At 45.7% G+C, this 26,701-nt stretch overlaps 1 protein-coding gene across 3 annotated transcripts in view; it reads right to left on the bottom strand.

Annotated features, from left to right (window-relative positions):
- BRWD1 (bromodomain and WD repeat domain containing 1) overlaps positions 1–9,353 on the bottom strand; it is a 2,304,433-nt gene extending 2,295,080 nt beyond the window's left edge. For all 3 annotated transcript variants that reach the window (XM_085621250.1, XM_085621251.1, XM_085621252.1), the window contains exons 1-5: positions 8,938–9,353; positions 8,771–8,829; positions 8,636–8,665; positions 8,349–8,408; positions 1,242–1,392 (exon numbers count right to left, since the gene is read on the bottom strand). In XM_085621250.1, coding sequence (XP_085477376.1) covers positions 1,242–1,392; positions 8,349–8,408; positions 8,636–8,665; positions 8,771–8,829; positions 8,938–8,986 — 349 coding nt within the window. In that variant the 5' untranslated portion in view covers positions 8,987–9,353. The remainder of the gene's footprint in view (positions 1–1,241; positions 1,393–8,348; positions 8,409–8,635; positions 8,666–8,770; positions 8,830–8,937) is intronic.
- Positions 9,354–26,701: the final 17,348 nt, after the last annotated feature.

Genomic DNA, 26,701 nt, shown 5'->3' with positions numbered 1-26,701 from the left:
GGCATGAAATGGAAACATTTCCCACATAGCTCAAAGCAAAGACAACACACTTACAACAACAAACCCACATGGTCTTGCATGCTATCCATGTGGATAAGTGATTCAGAGCCCCAAACAGGGATATTTAGCACTATACAAATGCTACAATGCACTCTCTCACATGCAAATCGTTCTGTTCCTCTCTACAGATTTACATCTGCAGATTGCATGCTATCTCAAAAAGCCTCCCACTAAATTCCTAAAAATCTGCATAAAAAGTGACCTTGACTTAAAACGGTAGCCCTCATTTCTATTGAGCGACCCTATCCTTAAATTCCATCCTATGCATGCTTTCTCTCTGAACGGCTGAAAAAGAAGGGGGGGGGGGGGGATGTGGAGGAATCAATAAAGAACATTCAGTAGGTAAAATTTAAATTAGACCCTTCTCATCAGTGCATAGTCCCAGAAAAATTGAATAGTCTTTTTTACATACAACTTTCAAATCCAACTGAAACCAATTGTCAATATCCTTTTAAGATTGCTTCACTTAATTATCTTTTTGGACAACATTTACAATACAAGATCACAACACAACAACTAGATGAATCCTTTCTCATTTCTTCCTGCCATTCTAATAATAATTGGATGCTGCATAATTTTAAGCAATTGCAACAGGAGTTACCCTCTATAGAGGGTTGAATGTTCCCTTCTTGTGTGTATTGGACTACCTCATGTTGTCCAATACACACAATGTTCTGTAAATTGTCAATACATCCTTTCAAAGATCCCAACCTCTCCTTTAGAACCATATCCCTGCAAAATAACAATACTTACTTTCTTCTAGCCCATCTATTCATCCCACCAACCAATTGTAAACTGTCACACTCCCCACTAATGATCAAACCTAACACCTGTTACTGTAAACAACTACAAAGAAACTGGTGTCAAGCATGGAATGGTTTCCTTGAGAGTGCAAGAGTAATCCCAATAACCACTAGAATAACAACTAACCATGGCTTCCAGAGTAGCATGCTACCGGCCATAAAGCACTTCAACACCTAATCAGTGGTATTAAGCGTTAGACAAATGCAATTACAATACAATATCACTTTGTTAGATCAGCCAGGTAGTAAGCAATAGTACAGAGTAGCAACTGTAAACCCTAAATTGGAGCACTGTGGTGTTCACTTCTATAAACAATGTGACATCCACACAAATTCTGCACAACAAACATTAAAGAAAAATCTTGTACGTCAGAGTACCTTTAGATGTACGTAGCAAAGACTGCTTCCCAGCTCCAAGTAATGAATTAACTCCCAAAATGCTGGGTGGAATTTCTTTATCCAGTAGAGGACCAATACGCCGGCATATCTGTAACAAGTGATCAGGAGCCACATGTTTGTTGGATAACACCTGATTGCAAAAAGAAAAGAAGACAATAAGCAAAAGATACATAAGATGACAACCCCAAAAAAGAAACAAAAGATTGAGAAATGCTTGCAAATAATCTAAACCGTTGGTAGTCACTGTGGGTAACACCCAAACCCATTGTTTTTCACCCACTGTACTACTCTAGACAAAGATCCACCTTAAGCAAATCATTAATGACCTAGGTCCAAATGTACCAGGTGAAGCAAAGTACAGGGCATAAAAAAAAGGTGAGGCACAGTACTAGGCATACGTTTTTTTTAAAAAAGATAGAGTTGAATGCCTTCTGGAGCAGATGCCAGTGGTTAAATCTATTTGCAAGCATTCCTCCAGTCACCTTTTATGGGTTTAGCTTAATAACAGGTAGTGAGGTATATCCTGCGCAAGCATATAGTGGTTAAAACAGTAAGAGAACAAAGTTATCACAATTATGCATCAAAGGGAAAAAAACAGCCACCACCCAACGCTGTTAACTACAATTGCTAGCAATTGTAAATATTCAAAGAAATAATAATTCCCTGAGCAATCTTCGCACATATAAAACTTCAATTACAGTTCATAGAAGTTTCTCAGAATCAAGAGTTTCTGTGTAATAGATGGAAATATTGTCCGATCTTCATCTTCGTTCACAATCTTTATTTACAACTTCTGTCATTGTCCTTAGAAGACTTGTTTAAGCAAAAGCTTAATTATCAGGACGAGAAATAATCCAAGTCCATTCGTAAAGGAGATTTTCTTCGAATCACTTATATTGAGCAAAAGGTTCTATTCTTAATTCATTCGATCTTAGAAATATACAGCCAACACGTGTTTCGTCTATGGTTAATTTTCCAAAAGACTTCCTCAGGGCTGTAATAAACAGATATACAACACAATTACCAACTATTACCTGTCTCAAACTAAACGAGTTATAATCCTCCACCAAACAAAGGAAAACCAGTGTTTATAGAAAAGTCATAAAGACCAAAGAAATTCGAGAAGAAACCAAGTTTTACCGTAAAGTGTAAGGGTCACCCAAACCACCACAGTACTTGGTTTATATACTGTGCACATACTACTAATAACACAGGTCAACTAAAAGATTTACTTGGAGAGAATTTAATTAGTTCCATGGCCCAATCTAAATTTTTTATACATACTTGTCGGCTTAGGTTTAATACAGGGTAAAGGAGAACAAATATCAGATGACAAAGAAAACAAAGAAAAGACTTAAATGCTCATGCCAGACATTGAACAAGACTTAATATCTCTGGATAACACTTTGGATTAATAAAATAGTTGGTGTGCCTAAAGCATGTACCTAGAGATATGTATATATTACGGCAGTGAAATTAAGCGTGTCAAAATATAGATTCAGAACGACTGTGCTAATAATGGCACAGTTGCACATTATTACAGTGCAAATGTCAAATTCGTATTTATTACCACAGAACAGTAAAATTGAAACTAGGAATAAAATCTGCTAGAATGCTGACAGATAGCACGTAAAAATGACTTTAGAGAGGGCAGATACCCTAATAATCACAAGGTCCCTGCAATTTGATTTTACCACATTGCAAAAAGTTATCCCCTTGAATTCTGGTTTCTGTTAAATATCTTTAGTTAAAGCAAAACACACATGAAAAATGCCATGGTGTAAACCAGATTCACAGATAAACAGAAGGGATCAGCAATATGACCCATTCAAAGATTTGCTTGAAATGGGTCCCACGTGCGAGTCACGGTTCCTCCCTACACGCAACAACGGCAATGAATAGAATATCAAATTGCGTGCATCTGCATATAAACTATATGTATATACAGAAAATTATGCATCAATTTTGTTTGAACACTCAACCTTACTTACAGGAAATAATTTAAATTTGCATCGTTATGGACCACAAGTCCCAGCAATCACTGAGACGGTGCACTTAGCACACGCCTACTCAGAGGCTTGGTTCAATAAAAGGTCATTTAATGTTAATGATGCACATCGAGTGGTTCCTACAGTAGCCCATGAGGAAGGGGGTGGTTCCCTGAAACGCGTCGGGCGAGTGAATTGTGTGGAGCGGAAAGGCATGTTTTACTGGAAGCTCGGAGGGCGGAGGACTGTTGAGTCTCTCTCAAATGGTTCGGGGCATTTTGTTATACTATATTGCTGTATGGCGACCCGGCTGTGGAGAGTGCACCATCGCTGGCTGACACAAAGATGGCATTGTCAGCACAACGAGGCTCTGAGCTCCGAACTGTTTGGGACTCTTGGAGCACCGGACTCCATATTTGAAAACTAACATGCCAGACCGCAACTCAGCCTACTTAAGGCACATGAAAATTATGCATCAATTTTGTTTGAACACTCGACCTTACTTAAAGGAAATAAAATACATTTGCATCGTTATGGACCACAAGTCCCAGCAATCACTGTGAGACGGTGCACTTAGCACACGCCTACTCGGAGGCTTGGTTCAATAAAAGGTCATTTAATGTTAATGATGCACAGAGTGGTTCCTACAGCAGCCCATGAGGAAGGGGTGGTTCCCTGAAACACGTCGGGCGAGTGAATTTTGTGGAGCAGAAAGGCCTGTTTTACTGGAAGCCCGGAGGGCGCAGGACTGTTGTGTGCCTCTCAAATGCTTCGGGGCATTTTGTTATACTATATGTATATACAGATGTATATGTTTAGTTCAATCTCTGCAACAGCCGGTCACCTCTACCCCACCCTGTGTAGGTGCATAGTAGCAGGTGCAACCCCTGTTACATATGGCAAACGTTTGTGATTTTGAACCTCACCGACACTCTGGAATGTCAACTAAAATGTTGTTTATTTGAGGAGGTTGGTTCACAAGTTTCGGCACATAGCCTTTGACAGAATACGTTCTATTCCCCTTCAATATAAGTGCAGATGTGCATGCACATTGACAACAGTCAAATTGACTGATCAGTTGAAATGCTGAGCATGGTACATGCAGGCCCCAGACCCGGGCTCTCCCGTGCTGCTGCACTCATCATCTTCCTCCCAGTTTTTAGGTCTCGCCTAGGCAACGCTTGCCCTGTCTCGAGACATGCTGTATTCAGAATATGGGCATAAAGCTTCACCCACTTTCCACCCATCTTTTTAATTAGCTCCCGACTGTCCTTTATTAATGGTGGCTTTTCAATGGTCAATAGGCTTAGTAGTACCTCCTTAGTACCGTCTTGTCTCTTCTAGTAACCTCCCATGGGGGCACCCCGTTACATGTGTTGTTACTCCCTAGGTGTTAATTACAGCCTCAATGCACTATTTTATTAAATGGCTTCAGGCAGGACACACACTTGGTCTTAAGCTAGGTTGGCAGTGGTTACTTCACTCACTTGGACATCTCACATTTATAAGAGAGAGTCTATAACTCTTCATCAACTCCACACAGAGTACAACCTAATCTGAAAATAATGTGCTGGTACCTTGCTCACTAGGGACCTCCAGGAGCAGCTTGTGATACTGCACGTAGACATGCAGTGCTGGTGCCTTGCTCACCAGGGACCTCTGGAAGCAGCTTGCGGTACTGCAAGTTGACATGCAGGGCTGATGCCTTGCTCACAAGGGACCTCTAGGAGCAGCTTGCGGTACTGCACCTAGACATGCAGTGCTGGTGCCTTGCTCACTAGGGACCTCTGGAAGCAGCTTGCAGTACTGCACCTAGACATGCAGTGCAGGTGCCTTGCTCACTAGGGACCTCTAGGAGGAGCTACCGGTACTGCACCTAGACATGCAGTGCTGGTGCCTTGCTTACTAGGGACCTCTAGGAGGAGCTACCGGTACTGCACCTAGACATGCAGTGCTGGTGCCTTGCTCACTAGGGACCTCTAGGAGCAGCTTGCGGTACTGCACCTAAACCTGCAGTGTTGGTACCTTGCTCACTAGGGACCTCTAGGAGCAGCTTGCGGCACTGCACCTAGACATGCAGTGCTGGTGCCTTGCACACAAGAGACCTCTAGGAGCAGCTTGTGGTACTGCATGAAGACATGCAGTGCTGGTGCCTTGCTCACTAGGGACCTCTGGAAGCAGCTTGTTGTACTGCACGTAGACATGCAGTGCTGGTGCCTTGCTCACTCAAGACCTCTAGGAGCAGCTTGGTCTTGCAATACTGAAAGTGTGAGCTACTCGATTTGCATCATTATTTGCAATGCCAATATCGCAAACTATCAGTAAAGCGAGACCTATTGTATTGCAAATGCTTGTTCTGAATGCTTTCTCCTGCTTTTGCCTCGTTTTTTTACTGTCTTCTTCTTTCCCGTTTTTTTTTTTATGATTTCACCTGTTTTTGCCTCATTTGTCACTGCTTTCTCCGAGAAGCAACTAGCAACTCCAGCACCTTGAGACCCTCACAGGTAATTTGCCGCTCTTTGTAAATCATTTCATGTAAAATAGATTTCTATCAAATAGCTTATCACATACAGTAAGGTAGAAAACAGTGGACATAGATTAATTATGAAAACAAGCGTTTGTAAGTGCTCCCACTACATATTGTGACGACATGCTGTCCTTTCAAATGCAATTCAGCTCTCGAAAAATCATAAAAATGTTACCAGGCCTGCAGATCTAGTGACATGAGTCTACTTGACTTAACTGTAAAGCTCTACACCCATAAACTGGTCTCAAATTTTGTGAACCTGGGCAAACATTTTATTTCAACAAGTCGCCTTTTTCTTCAGTATCACATGAGAGCACCTTCAAATACGAACTCAGCGTGTATGCTTTACAAGAAACACTTTGTTTTGATTTAATATACTAAATTCCTGCTCCGTGTATAATAATAAGCTAGACCACATACAGAGTAAACATGACCCCTGACTTGCCTCTTAGTTCACCAACAGCATTGTCGTCCAGGAAGTGACGTTTGTCAGTTCATGTTTTTAACACTCACTTAAAATACATACATTACTAAAGCAGGACGTGGTAAGCACACTGTCATTTACAAGCAGCACATTTCCTATAGAAATGGCTAGAAAATTTCCCACTGGCATGCAGTGTTAGTACTCAAATTTTTTGGCGTACAAAACATTGTTTGGAAATCAGGTTTCAGAATATATTTAACATTTGCACATCACCAAGTAAATGTGTTCTGGTTTGTTTTGACCCTTTCAAAGTCATTGTTTACATCATACGTCTGAATTACAAAAAAGAAAAGGGCCTTAATAACTGCAGATATATTCTCAAATGTTTGTACTGTTCACTTACAAGCTATATAAATGGGTGTTAGAAAAAAAAAACTGACATCAAACAGCCTTTTGTTTCACACTTCCTGTACACCAGCACGATTGGTAGACAGTTCTCTTTATAAAAGCATCTTACTTTGCAAGAAAAATAATCACCAATTTCCAGGATAAATTAAACATCAAATTTGTGAGAAGACATAAGCTGATGTTTGACCGGTCTTAAGGCACGGACCATGAGAAGATAAAAACAAGATTTAAAGACATGTTTATTGCTCAATCACTTTCGGAACGAACAGAACACCTGTTTTAAGCCAGCTGGAGCAATCACACCAGGGCAGGCCAGCGGGACTAAAAACATATCGCCCTGATAAAATCTGACTTGCCACAGCTAGCAGATTTTTCAAGGCCAATTCATCATGAAAATAACACGCCATCTCTGTTGACAACTAATGGTACTAATACCTATACACTAATCAAGTTACGTTCAGACTCAATTATTTAGAGATTTGCAACTAACAATCATGTTGCGTAAAGAATACGTTAGCCCCATAATCAAAACGTGAATAAAATGTTGAACATCTGAGTAAAATCAAATCAAAATGTGGTAACCGGAAAGAAAATCCTTGTAATAGGACATTTGACGGACATCTACTTTACATGACGTGATTTACGTACACCTATCTATGAAATGTACCATAATCATCGACTCATCGGTCACAGAGTCGGTTGTTCAAGTGCATGTGTACTTCTACTGAAGGGAAGTGGGGAGCACTGTTGTTCTGACGAAGACTATGCAACAAAACGTGTTAATCAATATGCGGCAATAAACAACCTTTCTATTGAAAATCAGGCGCGACAGTGGATTTTGTCTATGGTTTTGAAACGTGATATATACACATATACATACATACACACACCTTTCTATTGAAACTCAGGAGTGACAGTGATTATTCGGTCTATGGTTTTGAAGCGTTATACATACATACATATATATATATATATATATATATACACACACACACACACACACACACACACACACACACACACACACAGACAGACACACATATATACACACAGACACATATATACACACACATATACACACACACACACAAATTTTCAATTAACATAGTAACCGCATTGCTGAAGAAAAAAAACCACTCGTTTTTTTAAAATGTAAGAAAGCTTCCCAAATTAAATTACATTGGGCGCGAGTTACCAGTACAGACCTTCCTTTCCCTACATTTATGAATTCTGAAAGTATGTCTCGCCATCTTTTTTAAGTTTACATAAAGGTTCCGTAAGAATGCAAACCTTGATTGCATGTTACATAACCTTGCAGAATACATCCCCCTACCCCCACCGCAAAACAGAATACTATTTATATATATTCAGGCTCCATGAAGACACGGAGAAGCCGGGAAGAAAAACACTGCCCAATCAGCGATCCTCTCTCAACAACCTGCCGTACATCAGGCGTCGAACTAAAGCCGTTTATCTATTGGATGACTTTCACGTGTGTACAAGTACCAGCTGCCAATTATACGCCCCCCCCCCCCCCCCCCCCAACACACTTAGGAACGAGCACTGTGCAGTGCTTCATTAGAGTTTTGTATTTTAACGCCCCCCCCCCCTTCAACGATGAGACCCACCCCCCCCCCCCCGATTCGGTACTCTGCATTAAAAAAAAAAACATTGTCAACGAAGATGAATAAAAGAAGCTTCCAGCAGTATGTATGCATTTTTTATTAATAGGCGCTTACCAAATCTTTATAACTCCTGTTATGTTCGTTCCCTTGCCAATCCAATCTTTTAGGGAGAAGCTGAAAAGGGAAGAAAAAAAAAAAAATGTAAAAAAAAATGTTTTTAATAAAAACGAAAAAAAAATGAATTAGTGCCTGCCGCTTAAAAGCACAGTAAACTATGAATAAACAGTGGGCAGTGATGTCAAAGATGCGTGTGACATAGCTAGGGGAGAGAGCGCGCGCGAGCAGTGGGGGGAGGCACCAACGAGCTCATACGGTTTGCGCGTGGTGCGTCTGTCACAGACCTGGTACTCCTCCAGCTCCTGCACCAGCACCTACAACATAAGCACAGTACAGACACATCAGAAGCCTGCTCGAAACAAACTAGCAACTTTATTTTTTTTTTTTTTATAAACATCAGGTAAGAAAGCATCACTCACCTCTGCCGATCTCCGGCAGGGGCCGACGGACAAGAAGCGAGCGATGAGAAAATACAATTCTGGAAGGAAGTAGCGGTAAAAAAAAAAAAAACAATAAGACGTCTGTTCGTACTTTTCTTTTTTTGTTTTTGCTAATGTCGTGTTTGTGTCATTTTATTGTTTTTTACCTGACTCTATGAGCGGCGCGGGGCCGTCTGAGGGCTCCGGGTCAGCCATGGCCACTCCGAGTAAAGGAGGGGGAAACTTCGCCAACTGGAGAGGGGGGGGGCTGAGTTTTCACTCGGAGCCTCTCCTTGCACAGGCTCTCTGCTTTCAGCAACGCCACCGCCGCTCTATTACCATCAATTTTTCAGCCGCCATTTTCTGTGACGCGTACGTCGTGGCTGGACTGTAAACGTCCGCCCACTCGCGGTGGCAGCGACGGGTTTGGATGTGAAGTAGTCCCATTTGTCTGCGAACAAGTAGGGATTTAAAAAACACTATCAGGTGCTTTGTTTTACGAGAGAAAATTAGTTTAGAAAGTTACCCAGTCTTATTTGATGGTTCTTTTTAAAACTCGGTGAGAGAATATTATATTGAAAGTGTACGTGTGTTGAAGGGAGTTTCCTAAAGAAGAGAGAAGAGATCCTTGCGCGCAGCTAGAAGCGTATTATGACGTCACCTGAGCCGGGGCTGCAAACAATGGTTCTTCTCTCTTCATTTCGCTTGGACTGCCGTAAGGATCGGATCGCTACTACTTTGGATAGAGCCCGGTCTTGGGGATGACATTGATGTCACTCTCTCATCCCTCCCCTTTTGTGCCATCGTGTGTTTTCTGCTGATTAAAAGACAAGGGACCGACCGTCGTGGCAACAATGCAAGAAACACAAACATATACTATCTCAAAACGTTGTTCTTCCAGTGCTGGAAATAAAACTGAGGGACCCTGTTCACCACTTTAACCGGGAGACTATGAATGCTTCATATTATTAATTGTTCACGTATAATGACTAGTAAAGGTTTGTTTTTGTGTCAGGTATTGAGTGTCGCTTGACGGAGCTAATTCGACCATAAATAAATTTGATGGGAAGCAGCTGCATGTTTCGATTGAGGATACGGGGTGAGAAATCACAAGAGGGTATTTTTTTCGTTTGATTAAGGTCGGGGTTGCACAATTATTTGTTTGTGATCATAGCACGTAATGTGCAAGTGCAATTAATATCTTCGCTTTATGTAAACAACAATGGGCTACTTTTTGCGTGGGTAATTTTGTGGGTATGGAATATTCCTTAATTCACATGGGAAGCCCATTTTTACACAAATGTCTACCTCTTTGACAGTTCCATGGAGGGAATAAAAAAGAAAGGGTTTTGCAATCTTGTGTTTGAGACAGGTTTTTTTTTGAAGACAAACGTGAGTAACATTATTTCTAATTTGATGAGACTATCTTGCACTTTTAAAATACTGTTGAACTTTCATGGTATAAAATGGAGGAAAAAAAAGACCGAACGCATTGTGACTGATGGAAAACATACTAGACTAGAGCATATATCTCAGCGTAGCTGTGACAAATACATGTTGAAATCTTAATGTACCAAAAATGTCTACTTTTCTTGATGGATTTATTTGTTAATGGAGTTTTATACTGAACACTTCTCTCTCTTCCTTAGCATTACTAAGCTCGCTTAGACACCATTGTATTGCCCTTGTGCATCAAGAAACCCACAGGTGCATACAAACCCTAAAAATGTTGGTGAGAAATGAGAATGTAACACAATTCAAAGTTTATCAAGTATTCTTCAGCCGATCTTTTTGGTTCAAAGAATGTTATTCAGATTTCAGAAAGAAAAAAACAAATCTTAATAGTTTGATGCATTGTGGAACAAGTCTTGATTGCCGATATGACCATCTACTAGAACAGGAGAAGTATGAACATTAGCCACATGCGAGAGTCACGTAGGGTATTAACAAAAAAAAGTGGATGAATAATATTTTAGCATTTACGACCATGAAATGTCTAAGTTTATAACCGCCTATTGTAGCTGTGAGTGTGAGGTAAAATGAAACCTAGAAAGATGTATGTTTCAAGTTGAGGTAGACCACTAAAATAAACACAAAATAAAATAAATGGAGCTCAAAGTGCGTGAAGTAAATAAACATAGGTGAATCAGAAACAATTTTTTACTTCTGGTATGGCCTGACAAAGAGACAGATGAAGGTCATATCCTAGGGAAATGATTCTCATGAAGGTGTTATCTTCTGCTGATAGTGATCCATTTTACTCCACACAGGTCTTTTGCTGGATATGTCGGAGTGTCACAAGCCAATGTTAACTGCACTTTGTGTAAAATAGAAGTAGGCTCATCTTGTGTGTATAAATAGTGTACTAGCTGATTTAAAGTTTATGAGCATTGTTTTAACTCTTAGTGTATGAAGCAATCAACACGAGCTCAGAAAGATTTACATAATGTTTGTCTTTAACTGTGTTTCTGCCTAGGCACTCCATCACTGGGTTAATTGTAACTTGTACTTAAGAATAGTTTGTTGTAGATATTAATATCCTCATACATAGAGGTAACAAGTTTACATTCAAGCACCACAGGGGTCTGATGGCTTTTACCTTAATTGCAGTTTGAACATAAACCTGATGATGAAGGACCCGACTTGTACAATCTCGCTTGTGTCCAGTTAGTTTGCGAAGCAGGTATTTCACTTGAGCGAGTGCTGGAGTGACTTTGGTGGTACATGGCAAGTTCCACAACAATGGCCTTTCTTTCTGAAAGGATTCTGGTTACATCCATTCTAGATCTCTTCCCTGTTTGTTTATGTCTTTTGAATAAGCTTAAATAGTTAAGATTTAGCATAGTAAACATTTTGGATAGTCTTTGATCCTAGAGTTTCACAGTATTTGGGGAAGATTTGGCTTAATGGGGTGTTCAGGTGTGGAAAGGATCACCTTCAATTTAAAAAAATCTTAGTTTAGATTGCAATTGTATTTGTATAGCGGTTAATACCCCTGATGAGGCATTGAAGCACTTTTCAGCGAGTAGCACGCTAATCCGGAACCCAGAGGATTAGTGGAGGATTAATATAGGGAAGTATAAATTGTTAATTTGAGCAGTAGACATGTGAGTATGTTAGTTTGATTGAATAAGATAAAGAAGGGATAGAAGAGGGAAGAGTCTAGATAGTGGTATTTGGGAGTTCATATTAGTTAGATGAGGTTTGGGATGAGTCATAGGAGGGATAGAAGAGGGAAGAGTCCAAAATGAGGTTTTGGATGAGTTAAAGGAGGTAAGAGATTCAGAAGTGTTATTTTGTAGATCATAGTAGTAGAATGAGGTTTGGGGTGAATCAAGGAGGGAAGAGGCTAGAGATGGATATGGGATATCATAGTAGTAGAATGATGTTGGGCACGAGTTAAGGAAGGGAAAGAAGAGGTAAGAGTTAAGAAAGGATCTTAAGGAGGTTATAGTGGTAGAATGAGGTTTGGGATGAGTCACAGAGAGAAGGTAGAGGCTATATTGAGAGAGGTATACAGGGGTGTGGAATTTAATAAAATATCTACTTGTCCATGGGGCAGGTTGCTTCATAAATCTACTTGTCCCTTTTATACCATGTAATGTGGCGACAAATTATGGAAGCAATCTCATTATGTACGAGCTCTGAAATAGCCTCTTGATTATGCCAAGGCTCCTTCCATAGTAGGGTTTGAATACGAGCAATTCCCTTAAGTTGTCACGTTTCCGCAGATCTGCATACTGGGGCTGAAGGTAATGGTAAGCAACAGGGTTGGATGCCCTTTTGAGTCTGTGCAAACCTTCTAACTCGCATGCTTTAACGATTTAACCAACTCTTCTCTAATCAGTTCCCATACTGAGGGAGGTTGGAAATTTGTGCCTGACAATGGCAGACATAAAACATCTTCCAGGGTTGGAAAGAAAGTGGTTGGAGAGAAAGTGAACCTGCAAATCTACACCTGTATATTTGCTCATGCTGAAATGCAGTCCACAAATATTTTCTAGGAGTACTATTTCTTGGCTTACTTCTGTAAAGTCTTGAGAAATCACGAAAGTCGTATATCTACACTTAATGCAAGGACATGGGTGCACTTATGAGACTTTATATAATAATTGGGGCCCTAATTAGGTCTGGCGTTAACCATGAATTACCTTTTGTGTTTATTACAGTTCTGTCTTTTTCTCTCTGTCTATCGGCTAGCTTCACTGTGAGTGACAGCATTCTGTTCTTTCAAAAGGAGCATATCAACACAGTCTTTTAGTTTAGTGCCAGGAACTACTGTGGCAGTGTGTACTTTAAGAGACCAAAACCTTTTTTGCTGTTGCCAATGTTTGTTATAATTGAAAAAGCCCAGCAGCTCCCACACTAGTAAGGCTTTACAAAAAACATGCGAAAACAAGTCACGCATTGACAAAACCAAAAGACTGACCAACAATTTCAGACCCGCTGGCTTTACCAATGCCTGTTTATTTTTATGTTTACTTAAACAAAAAGGTAACAGTTCCTAAGGGTGGCAGTACCAATGAGGTATCTTGCCTGAAGGGTGGAGAGGGAGCAAAAGAGAAGGTTCGTGGTGGTGTCTATGGTGTAGGCCAGATACTCCTGGGCGGTGTTCAAGGTGCCCTCACACACCCTTGCGGGTGCAAAGCATCATCATCGGGCGTTGCTCCTCGTGGGGGTGGCGCTGCAGTCCCTCACGGGCCCTTCAAGAGGGCTCTCTGTCGGAGATCTTTTGTTGGAGTAGCCGTAGTTGTGCGTGCGGGTGTGTGGGTATAGTGGGTGAGGTGGTGAAACTAAAAAGACCCTAAGGTACCCCAAATGGTTTATTAGTGAGTCCGTAGGGTCTGGATAAAATCTAACGGGGAGTGGTGCCAAATTAGCACTCCAAAGAGTAAGGGAAAGGATAGATAATCCTACTGCTCTCAACCCGTGTGTGAATTGTTAGAGTGAGAGTGAGGACGTGGAGTGGGTGGTCAACATGTTTCGCGCTGCCCTTGGTCCCTAACGGATCCTTAGCGCTTCGTCAGGACCTAAAGTGAAGGATAGTTGAAAAATGGGGAAAGAGGGAGTATACTATAATCCCATCTTGAAGGGGAGCACGTATTATTCGTGTCCCTGACAGCGAACCTGAGGGGAGGGGGGGAGACAAAAGAGGCAAAAAATGAGAAGGTCAACGTTATATCCAAGGTAAGGTACAAGTCACTAGAGTGGAGTGCGGACAGGTTCGTCAGCATGCTCAAGTGAAGGTGTCAGTGCACAGGGGTGGAACAGCCCTGCCCTTGTGAGAGCAAGGGCGAGTATGACTCTAGTGACTTGTACCTTACCTTGGATATAACGTTGACCTTCTCATTTTTTGCCTCTTTTGTCTCCCCCCCTCCCCTCAGGTTCGCTGTCAGGGACACGAATAATACGTGCTCCCCTTCAAGATGGGATTATAGTATACTCCCTCTTTCCCCATTTTTCAACTATCCTTCACTTTAGGTCCTGACGAAGCGCTAAGGATCCGTTAGGGACCAAGGGCAGCGCGAAACATGTTGACCACCCACTCCACGTCCTCACTCTCACTCTAACAATTCACACACGGGTTGAGAGCAGTAGGATTATCTATCCTTTCCCTTACTCTTTGGAGTGCTAATTTGGCACCACTCCCCGTTAGATTTTATCCAGACCCTACGGACTCACTAATAAACCATTTGGGGTACCTTAGGGTCTTTTTAGTTTCACCACCTCACCCACTATACCCACACACCCGCACGCACAACTACGGCTACTCCAACAAAAGATCTCCGACAGAGAGCCCTCTTGAAGGGCCCGTGAGGGACTGCAGCGCCACCCCCACGAGGAGCAACGCCCGATGATGATGCTTTGCACCCGCAAGGGTGTGTGAGGGCACCTTGAACACCGCCCAGGAGTATCTGGCCTACACCATAGACACCACCACGAACCTTCTCTTTTGCTCCCTCTCCACCCTTCAGGCAAGATACCTCATTGGTACTGCCACCCTTAGGAACTGTTACCTTTTTGTTTAAGTAGTTAACTTAGGAGCGTTGGTACAGGACCTACTCTTTAACCCTTGCTCCTGGTCCCCCCCTCAGTGTGTTTACTATTTTTATGTTTCCCATAATCTTATTAAACAGGTTATACTGACTTTCCATTATGAATATTTTTGGAAAATACTAGCATACATCAACATTTTACTAAATGATGCTGCAAAGAGATGGTACCTACAATTTTACAGTAGTTTAGCAAAATGTTTTTGCATTTTTTGTGCACATTTTATTTGGAAACCAAAGAATCATCATCATCATCAATCTTGCTTTCAAGCTTATGCAAATATTTGCATCTAATCAGAAAGCATTCTGGAAGCAGTATACATAGCCTCATATTGCTAAACATTGAAAACGTCTGTACACATTTCTATACTGGAACCACTGTCAGTAGTGCAGTCTGAGCTTACAACATTTATTTAGAGCGCTCACCCTAATAATAAATGCTTCGCATTAATGAACCATGAATACAGGTGTGAACAGCAATACAACATGGACACAAATATTACCTTAACTGCAGGCAATGCCTTTCCTTGATCCATAATGTGGTACTGTAATCTGGCAGCCAAAGGGTTTGTGATGCAGGGGATTGGGCCTACTTGTCCCAAGGACAAAATACACATGAAAACTTGTTGCCCTTGACCCAGGGCATCGGGCTATAGGAATTTCACATCCCTGCGGTATAGAATGAGACATAGAGTAGTGCATAGGGCGGAGTTATAGGCTTTTCCCCTTTCTTTCTACAGTAGCAAAATAATAAATATTATCAGACATTACTACACAGAGTATACACGTTTAAGGAAAATAATAGAGATATAAAATTGTATTACATAATATTCCATTTGTGCTAGTATGGATAGATAGTTAATAATGCAGACTTTCAGGTGTTGCTGTTCGTAAAAGCTAATTTATTTGTGTATATTTTTATTTATATGTATATATATATTTTTTAAATGTTTTCTTCATTATTTTAATAGTGAAGCACTTATAAATACAATGAAGGTTCTATTTACATATTGTGATAGATAAAAGAAACAGAGCCCCATATCATCTGATCAAATAACTTCTATGAAAACTATGCAGTGACCTCTATACATGTTAAGCATACAATAATGTATGAATATATATATATATACATTTTAAAATATATTTACTTTTTAACCATAATTAATATATACATTTGCTATGCAGACCTAAAGAATATCTTTATATTTGTAAACTGTAAGTAGTATATATTTTTGTGCAAAGAAATGCACATATCTAAAAAAAAACATATAATCAAATTATACATGTTTACATGCACAGCCATATGCTGTATATTTGTGTTAGTGGGTGGTGGTCATGTAGGAAAGAGCCAACTCTTGAGTAGTCTTCTGAAGATACGATAGTTATCTGTGGCTCTTTTGTTTGAGGGTAATTCATTCTATAGTTTGGCTGCTTGAACAGAGTATTATGTACTGCCCATGTTTTTTTCTTTCTTGTATGCTGTGGTTTTGAGGTGAGGTGCCAATCTTGAGCAGAGGTTCCTTTGTTGTATATATTTTTTGTGATTTTATTCTTGATAAAAGTGGTCCTGATTCATGTATGCTTTGAAGGTGATACAAGCAGCTTGAAGGTGGATCATCTGGTAACCAATGTAGGGCCCTCAAGGCAGGGGAGATGTGGGCTTGTGGCTTTACATGTAGCAGTACTCTGATAGCAGAGTTCTGAATTTGTGATCGTTTTTTCATAGTTGATAAAAATTATGCCTGGTAGAGGACATTGGTGTAATCAAGCTTAGACAGTACAAGAGAGATGGTAGCTTGGACCTTTTGTGGAAATCCCAGGTGGGAAAAGATACATCGCAGAGGTTTCATAGTAATGAAGCTTGATGTTGCTAGCTTGTCCATTTGGGCATTAATTGATAAATTTGGAGTCCATGGTAATTCCAAGGTTTCTTACTTCCTTAGATACTTTTTTTTTTTTTTTTTTTTTTTTTAAATTTCTTTTTATTTGCATTTCAACAACAGTACAAACACAATACACTGCAGAATGTATAGAATCCAGTATAGACGAGACAGTCACCTCCATATACAACGATGTCCATAATGCCAATAGGTATCCACACAATAGTGCCAGAGCGAGACACAAGAGCAGAATCTCCCCTCGTCTCAGCCCCCAATACACCCCCAACATCTCCCACATCTTCAGCGTCAGCCGCTGCAACCTCTCAGCAATCTCGACATCTGTCTCCCCCCGGTCATCCGGCTCGAGGGTCAGCGCCCTACAACGGATCGAGCGGTGTTTGAAGCAACCACTGTGAGAAAGGGCCCCATATGTCCCGCGGGCGCGTGCGTGGTGGCAGGAGCTCCCAGAAGAGGGTGAGCTGCGTCTGGCAGTATACAACACTCTTAAGCCACTCCCTGATAGTAGGCGTTGTGGTAGCCCCCCAGTGTATCGCAACCTGGCGCTTAGCAAGGAGGAGGAGCATGGCCGGCAGTCGGCGATGTTTAGGCTTGACCATATGTAGGATCCCCAGCAGTGCAGTCTGAGGGGTACATGGAATCGGAAGCTCCGTAATGAGACACACCAGCCGCAGCACCTCCTCCCAAAAGGGGGCGATCATGGGACACTCCCACGCCATATGCAAGAAGTCAGCGCTACGCGCAGTGCATTTCCAACAATTGTCCGTGTCTCGTAAGCCAATACGATGAAGTCTGCGTGGGGTGCGATATATCATATGTATGTACTTGAAATGGATAAGCCGGAGTCTGTAGTTAGGGGATAATGTCTCAAGCATTCTGCAGCATAGGTCCCAGTGGGCATCGAGAATTTCAGTTCCCAACGCAGCGCTCCACAGATCGCGCGCCGCCGGGGTCACCACTGGATGATCGCTTTGCATGCGGCTATATAGACGAGAAATCAGCTTGCGCCCCGATTCCACCTTCAGGACATTTTCCAGAGCCATCAGACTGGGCGGCGGCTCCGGGAATGTCGGGAACAGTGCTCTACATGTGTGGCGAAGCTGGTGATGTAGCAGGGCGTCTAGCGCCGTCGGGGTCTCCGCAGCGCACATCTGCGGTAACGTGATGAAGACACCATCAGGAAAGACGTCTCCCGCCGTATGGAGACCCCGAGACGCTGCGCGTTCTCCCGTTTGCATGCTCTGTAGCGGGGGCCACATGGGGTTCCCGCGCAGAGGGATTGCCGACGTATAGAGGAGATCTAACTTGGCCCGGCGGCGCAGTCCGTCCCAGGCCCACTGAAGCGCACGCACCGTATCGATTTCTTTCCGCCTGCTCTTGTGTGGCGCATATAGGGCAGTGTGGAGCGGGAGCGGGCCAACCATGTCCGCCTCTATCGCCACATGTGGCTGATACGGCGTGGGGTGTACCCAATAGTGCAGGAACTGCGCCTGCGCACAATACGCATACAGCGCGAAGTCTGGCGCCGCCATACCTCCCTGTCTTTGTGGGAGGGCAAGCGTCTCCCATGCTTCCCTCGGCTGTCTACCCCCCCACACCAGTTCGATCATGAGCGATCGTATCTTGTTCAAGAAGTGTTTAGGCAAGGGGAGGGGGATATTAACAAAGAGGTAGAGGAGCTTGGGCAGTATGACCATTTTGGTCACAGCTATCTTACCCGCCAGGGACAGGGGCAGGTGTTTCCATCGGCCTACCCTTTCCTCTATCCACTGCACGGCCCTCCCGTAGTTCTCCGTCCACAGTTCCTGCATGTCCGTGCTAACCCATACGCCCAGGTAACGCACCGGCCCGTCCGCCCACTTCAGCGGGCAATCCGGCGTGAAGCGGGATGTCGCCTCCGTTAAGGGCAGGAGGACCGACTTCTCCCAATTAATAGTCACCCCTGAAAGCAGACCATACCTCATCGGTTCACTCGTCATTGGGGAGAGGTTAACCTGCGGGTCAGTCACATAAAGGGTGATATCATCCGCGTACAGTGAAATGGTCAGCGCACGGGATGAAAATCCAATTCCCCTGTTCGCATGATGTTGCCTGATCCGGGCTGCCAAGGGCTCGGTTGCAATCGCGAATAGTAGGGGCGACAGAGGGCAACCCTGTCTCGTGCCCCTACCGATGCCAAAGGGCTCGGAGACCAGCCCGTTCACCCTCACACGGGCAGTGATGTTGGTATAGAGCAGGCGAATATATCGGATGAACGCGACGCTTACTCCCATTCGCTGCAGCAGGGTGAACAGAAACGCCCATTCCAGGGAATCGAACGCTTTCGTGGCGTCCAATAGTACCACTGCGGCCTTGACATGAGGAGCCAAGTAGTGTAACACTCCGAACAGGGTCCGTAAGTTGTGGGTCGTGGAACGGCCCGGCACGAACCCCGATTGATCTGGGCGGATCATTAGTGGCATCACCGGTTGTAATCGCATAGCGAGCATTTTCGCAAATATCTTTGCGTCTGTATTTATAAGGGACAACGGCCGATAAGAGTCACAGCTCTGGGCGGCCTTCTCGGGTTTTAAGAGGGCAATAATGAGGGCCTCTCTCATGGACGCGGGGAGCATCCCAGACTCAGCCGCCTCATCGTATACAGCCAGCAGCCGGGGGGCGAGGATGTCAGCGTATTCCTTGTAGAACTGTGCCGGAAGACCGTCCGGTCCAGGCGCCTTGCCAGGGGCCAAGGACCCCAACGCCTCCTTCACATCGTCAATGTCAAAGGGGCGATCGAAATAACCTTGTTGATGCGCATTAAACCAGATCAACTGAACCGTGTCTAAATAATCAGCAACGTCTGCCGCGTCAGTCCCACCCCGGGAGCGGTATAACTTTTTATAGAAGGACCTGAACGTATCCAGTATCTCTGGAGGGGAGTGCACGGTGTCGCCCTGCGCCGTTTCTATAGAAGGAATGTAAGAGGAACCTCTTTGCGAGCGCAGCAGCCGGGCCAACGTTCTACCCGGGCGATCCCCTTCGCCATATCTGCGCGCCGCTGCGTGTCTGTGTAGAAATTTAAGCTCCCTGTCCGCCTCCGCCTGGTATTCCGTTAGGGCGGCGCGTGTTTCCGCTAGAGTGGTCGCTGAGGGGTGCGAGCTATATTGTACTTCTAGATTATGTAAGCGGTCCTCCAGCCTCTGGAGTGTATTTCTAATAGACTTCAGCACTCTAGCCTGTCCCGCAATGCAATGGCCCCGGATTACCACCTTGAACGCATCCCATAGGGTGCCAACCGACGCCACTGAGTTTGTGTTGAGTTCAAAGTAATCAAGTATATGTTGGTGTACCTCCTCGCGGAATACCGGATCTAGCAGGGCCTGCGCAGGTAGCTGCCACGTGAATGGGGCGATGTATGGTTTGGGGACCCGTAGCACCAGTTCAACCGGACAGTGGTCCGATAGAGTACGCGCTCTGTGTTGCACGTCAGACGTCCAGGCTTGAATATGTGGAGTTGTTAGCCAAAAATCTAATCTAGACCACGCCTTTCTGTGTGGGGTGAAGCATGTGCCCTCACGCTCGCCGGGGTGCAGGATTCTCCACGAGTCCAACAGGTTATATTCTTCCATTAGACCTCGAAGAAGATTTGCTGTTTGCGGATGATGCGTGCGCGCCGCACCTTCCCTGTCAATTTCCAGCGAGAGTACGGCATTGAAGTCCCCTCCCCATATGTACTCCCCCGCGCCAAGGGATTGTGCCTTTAGCCAGACTGTCCGGAAAAAATCCGGGTCATCCGTGTTGGGACCGTAAGTATTAATTAGGATTATCTGTTTATGGAACAATTTCCCCAGTATGATTAAATATCTGCCCTCCGAGTCGGCAGTTACTTTAAAGGTTTGCCATGGTAACCCTTTGCGTATTAAGGTAGCCACCCCACGAGAGTAACTGGAGCATCCGGACGTGTGTACCTCACCCCACCTAGCATGTCGCAATCGGTCTCCCGCTTTCTGTAACAGGTGGGTCTCTTGTAGAAGACATATGTCGATGTGGTGTCTGGCCAAGTGCGCATGCGTCAACCTAATCTTGCGATGGTCATTAAGACCACGTATGTTCCAAGTCAGACAGCGTAACTCGGTCAATGGAGCAGTGGATAATAGTCCCTACGCAGCAGTGTGCCAATGTGCGGGGCTAGGGGCAGGGCGAGCAGCCGGGTATCCAGTGTACCAGTCCCGACACTTAGCAAGAGAGCGTGGATGTGTAGAGGCAACACCGAGTCGTCCATCAAAAGTGTATGACATTTCTGCAGGTTAATAACAACAAACAAAACAGTCCCTCCCACCCAACCTCCCACTCCAACCCCCCAATTAGGTTGAGATGCCGTTCCCCTCCCCAATTTAACCCATAAAGAAGTCAGTTTCACGGGAATCATCCCTTCGAGGGCGTGGGGTTACCTGCACACTCCCCCATCGGTGAACAATAGGGTGGCCGAACATTCCACCTACTAAAGCCCCAAGCAGATCATACACAACAGGCAACGACTTATGCATCACCCTCAGTATTAACGGTGTCACACGTGGAATCTATGTCCAAACATGAGTCTGTGGGATCCCAAATGCAGCTAGTCTGTTCTACCTTCACCACCCACCACAGGCAGCAAGATATAAACATTCAAGTAAGTTATGGGTACTCATCCGCAGAGTGACCTGACGCCATGCTGCACAGTAGTATAACAGGGGTCACAGAAAAGTCCGGCAGTTCATTCCACGTCGCTCAGCTGGTCCACCGGGGAGGTCGCACGACTTGCGCGCTGTTCCCCAGTCGTTCGCTCCGCTCTCCTGGCAAATTTCAGCGCCTCCTTCGCCTCCGTGAAGATCAGCTGCTTCCCTTTGTGGTGAATTTTTAACTTGGCAGGGTACAACATGGCATATTTGGTCCCCACTTTTTGAAAGAGTTTTTTGGCAGGTATGAATTCGCGCCTCGCTGCCTGCACCGCCTGTGTGAAATCGGGATATAGGGAAATGGCCATGTTCTGGAAAGTGAGGGCTCCCTTTTCCCGGGATAGCCGTAGTATAGTGTCTCGGTCACGGTAATTGAGAACGCGAGCCAGGATCGGTCTCGGTGGTGCCCCAGGCACCGGGCGAGGACCAAGTGTTCGATGTGCACGCTCAATCAAGAACATTGCCGACAATTCTGCCCCAAATAAATCGCGGAACATGCCTTCCACAAATCTCTCCATGTTGCCGACATTTGTGGACTCCGCAATTCCGAGAATGCGCACGTTGTTTCTGCGAGAGCGGGCTTCCAAATCCTCATTGCGCCCACGTATTATATCCAAGACTTTGTCCATGTGCAGCAAACGTTCCCGGGTTTCCCCCAGGCCTTCCTCACAGTCCGCAATACGCGTCTCAGCCGCCGTTAGCCTTTCTCCATGTTGATCGACTGTGCGCGACAGGCCCTCCATTCGCTGTGCCATTGTGTCAAGTTTGGAGTCAATTTCCCTCAAACAGCCCTTTAGTTCACGGAACATACCCTTTATGTCGTCTTCTTGTGAGGGCTCCATCTGTGTCTCAGGGACCACTGTCTGCGATGCCGGCCCCATTTCCACGTTACGGGCGGATTTTCGCTCGAACTGTAGCCGCGGCTGTTTATTGTCCGGCTTGCCCATGATCCCGCAGGGGAGATCAGCCAGGGGGATCCGATGTTGGGGGCGATCACAGGCAAACACACCTCGCAGTCAAGTGCCGCTTCCTCGGGAGGTCTCCCCTTGCAATTCCCAGGCCAGCGGCCGCGACGATCAGCCCACCGCGCCGACAGAGAAGGACTAGGCCAGCCCCACCCCACGGAGAGCGCGGCTCGGGGCCGCTGCGTGGACAGGCAGATACGTCGACTCAAGGTATTAGAGGGAGCGGCCCATCACCCTCGCCCAGCCCTACAGCCGGGTCGCCAAGTCACTCCGTCCAGTGGCGTGCGCCAGCGCCACTTGGGCGCGAGGTACAAGGAGATTGCCGCCCTCAGTGGTACACCGATCTCCCGCCGCGTCGCCACCAGGCCTGTCGCGAGTGTTCCTTCGGCAGCAGTAGGCAACAGCCCCAACCCCAAACAGGGCCGGGAGAGCGAAGGACAGGCGACCTCCTCCAGCAGCCAGGCCAGCGCCGATCACTCAGGCTCCCCGGAGCGCGGTCCACACCGCGGCGGCGGCGCCAGCCGCGGCAGCACTAGCAGGCGGCTCCGCAGCGCTCAGGTCCTACCGGAGTCATCGTGGTGTCCTCGGGACTCGAATTACTTCCAGGAGCGGTCCGCACGCAATCTCCCCAGGCTCCCGATGCGGCTCACCGGCCCCACGGGCCCCGATCTCAGCAGCGCCGCAGGTCCTCTCCGCCTGGTCTCCCCACGTGTCCTAGCGAGGGCCCAAGCCGGGGACTCGCGCTACAGCGATAGCCGACCCTCGGCTCGCGGGTTTTCCGGCAGCACAGCGCAGGGCCAGCGCGGCCGCAATACTGCACCGATTTCCTCCGCGGAAACTGCCGCCAGGTCCCCAGGTCGTCAACACCACGTTCCAACCGCTCTGGCTGCCCGGGCAATGAGGCAAACACGGATGGGTTGACGGATGATGTGTTCGGCCGGCAGAGCCCCGTTAAACGGCGGCCATCTTGCGGCTCGGCTCGGCCACGCCCCCACTTCCTTAGATACTTTAGGACGTGGTCCCAGATCGTCAGGCCAGGCCCAGAGTGGGACATAATTCATTGATCATTGCTGGTAATGACTTCATGAAGATGTTGAAAAGTATGGTTGAGAGGATGGAGCCTTGAGAGACCCCCTGCTTTTGTGAAGTGCGGTTTAGATGAGAAAGGGGGAGCAATCCCCTCGATGCTGGATTTGTATTGTCTTTGGATTAGAGTGTTATGGTCAACTGTATAGAAGGCAGCTGAAAGGTCCAAGAGAAGTAGTGCAGTGACCCAGTTCCATTCTACTGTGTTTTTAAGCAGTGGCGGCTCCTCTGCTATGGCGAAGGAGCGTTGCCCCACTGCTTTTGAGCAGTGCAAAGTAAAGAAAATATAAAATGATAAAAAAAACTTTGAGTTATAATCATTTTATGTTTCCTTTGTGAGTAGGGCTGCTCTGCTCTCGGAGCAGGGCAGGACAGGAGTGGTCTGCCCACTCCTAAGTGCGCAATGACTGTTTGGCCCTCTTGGGCCACCCAAACCAGTCATGGGTACTTTCTTCGTTCTTCATGCAGGCTGCATTACAGCCTGCGGGGAGAACATGCCCAAGCCCCCATTCCCTGCCTGAGCATTCAACCAGGATGCTCAGACCAATCACAACGCTGCACTGCAGCATTGTGTTTGGTCAGGGAGCCTGGGTGCTTGCCAATCACAACGCTGCATTGCATTGTTGTGATTGGTCAGAGGGGCCTACTTCCTGTTTCTCAAGTTCCACGAGGAGAGCAGGAGCAGGGATGCTGGACCCGGTAGCAAGGTAAGTTCATTTTTTTAAAGTTGATTTTTTTTAATTTGCACCATGTGCGACTCGTGCCCACCCGACACCCGTGAGCCATGCCGGCCGCCACTGTTTTTAAGGTTATCCCAGCTGGCGATGAGGGCAGATTCTGTTCCTTTTCCCGGACGGAATCCTGTTCGGAACTTGGAAAGTATGAAGTTATCTTCAGTGAATTGTGACACCTGGGCGAATGCTACTCTTTCAGTTTGCTCAGGGAAAGTCATGCTTAATCGGTTTGTAGTTTTGGTCATACGGGTCCACTTTTGTTTTCTTCAATAATGGGTGTATGTAAGCCATTTTCAAGTCTTCTGAAAAGATTCCTGTAGTTAAAGAATTATTGATGGTTTTTCTTTTTATTTTCTCTCTTCTTTTCTAACTCAGTTCGTTTTCAGCCAATTGTTGACCCATTGGTCACTTACATATACTGTATATTGTTGAGTACACACACTCGGAGTCGGGAGGCGTGACCAGGGACACACATGGGGAGCCCGGAAATTGGGGAAGTGGGAGGAGATTCCCTGCTTCCCTTCGTGGTCTGCTACCTTAGCGTAATATATTAGGAACCTTCAGTGACTGGTGCCGTTGGAATCCAACATCCTGGTGGTGGGGTGGAACTGGTAGAGGGGGGGGGTTGGTTATGTTGACTGGGCAGGCACAAATTAAGTTGTCTGGTGTTTACCCGGGGTGGGGGAGGCAAGATGTTTCTCTGGTTTTATTGTCGTGTTCTTTTGTTGATTATTTGCAGCAACACATGTTGGCTATGCATGGGGGATGTGGGGGAGGGGTGGGGGTTGTGGGTGGGTGCGAGCAGACTGCTGTCATGGAATGTACGAGGGCTCACTTCCTTTGTTCAGCTATACCGGACCCACACTTACCGCAGACAGTTGAGGATTAACATTGCGTTCCTTCAGGATACACTTCTCATGGAAGTTGAAGCCCAAAAACGCGGTAAAAAATGGGGCGAGCATCATTACTCTGCTCCTATGCGTCGTATGCTAGGGGGGTGTACATTTGAGTGGCTCCGGGAGTCCCCTTTCAGTTGAGGGAGCAGATTGCGGATGTGGACGGGCTCTAAATCTTGTTGCATGGTACCCTAGATGGATGTGAGATATGTCTGTTGAAAGTGTATGCACCGAATATTGATGATGGTTAATTCTTTGAGGCTTTGGGGAATCCTGTGCTGTCCTACATGGGCCCCATGATTATATCCGCAGGGGATTTCAATTGTGTATTGGACGGCTTATTGGATAGGCAACCCCCCCACGTCGGGGTACGAAGCCGCACATAGTGGCTGGGCTGCGAGAGGTTATGCATCGCCTGCAGTTGGTAGAAGTGTGGCAGGAGCTCCACCACCTCGTGAATGAATACTCCTGTTTCTCTCTAACACATGGTACTAATAGTAGGCTAGATAGATTCCTTGTTGCAGGTGAAGGTTTCCTAGACATTGTGGAAGTGTCGTATCAGGTGCGGTTCTCTCAGATCATGCACCCCTCCTCTTAGAATATAGGGGTGACACGCTGCTGTTCCACTATGGAGATTTGTGCTTGAGTCCATGGGCGATCCTGAATATGCCATAGATATGCAGGAGGTGCTGGGGGGTTTCTTTGAAGCGAACTGGGGTATGGCTCGCATGCGCGCAACGGAATGGGAGGCATTGAAGGTGGTTATTCGAGTTGCGAGTATGGGAAAAGTGTACGGCATTAGGAAGAAGTTGGAGCTGGAACTAGGGAAGGAGGAGTTATGGCTTGCACTGCAGAGAGGACTGCAGGGGAGCGAGGGGGATGAGGTGCCATTGACTGAGGCGCACAGAGCTGTGGTGACGATCTGGGATAGACTAGATTGCCATGTCCGCAGAGATTACCACCAGCTACTGCGTAGGGAGAGGGATAGATCGGGACGCATGCTTGATTGGTTGCTTAGGAGGGAACGGCCTCCTCCCACAATATTGGCCCTCAGAACACCTGACGGTATGATGGTTGTGGGCCAGACTGCAGTGGTGAGACTGTTGCGAGCTCACCAGGCTGGTATATATACTGTCCCAGCACACAGAGGAGCTTCAGCAGCTGCTGACTTTCTGACACAGGTGCAACTGCTGCATTTAACGGTGGCACAGGCGGAGGGACTGGTTGAGGCTCTGGCATTGGACGAACTGAAGGAAGAGCTTCAAGAAATGGCCAGGGGGAAATGCCCAGGACCGGACGGACCCCCGGTTGAGTTGTATCAGGCACTTGCCGCCACAAGGACAAACTGCTGATGCGTGTGTGAGAAGCAATTATTCTCATGCTTCCCAAACCGAGTAAGGACCCAGTAGATCCGGGGTCCTACTGGATCCGGGGTCCTACAGGCCCCTGTCCATTGCCAAACGTCTGTGAAATTACTTGCAAAAGTCCTGGCGTTACGGCTAGGGAGAGTTATCTCGCATCTGGTGGGTGATGATCAGTGTGGCTTTGTCAGGATGTCAGTAGCAGAGAATGTAAATGTAAATGTATGTGTCTTGTAAA

Source organism: Triturus cristatus, chromosome 8, assembly GCF_964204655.1.
Source record: "Triturus cristatus chromosome 8, aTriCri1.1, whole genome shotgun sequence".
Taxonomy (NCBI): Eukaryota; Metazoa; Chordata; class Amphibia; order Caudata; family Salamandridae; genus Triturus; species Triturus cristatus.
Note: the sequence above shows the minus strand (reverse complement) of the source record. Positions and strands in the feature narration are given on the sequence as shown.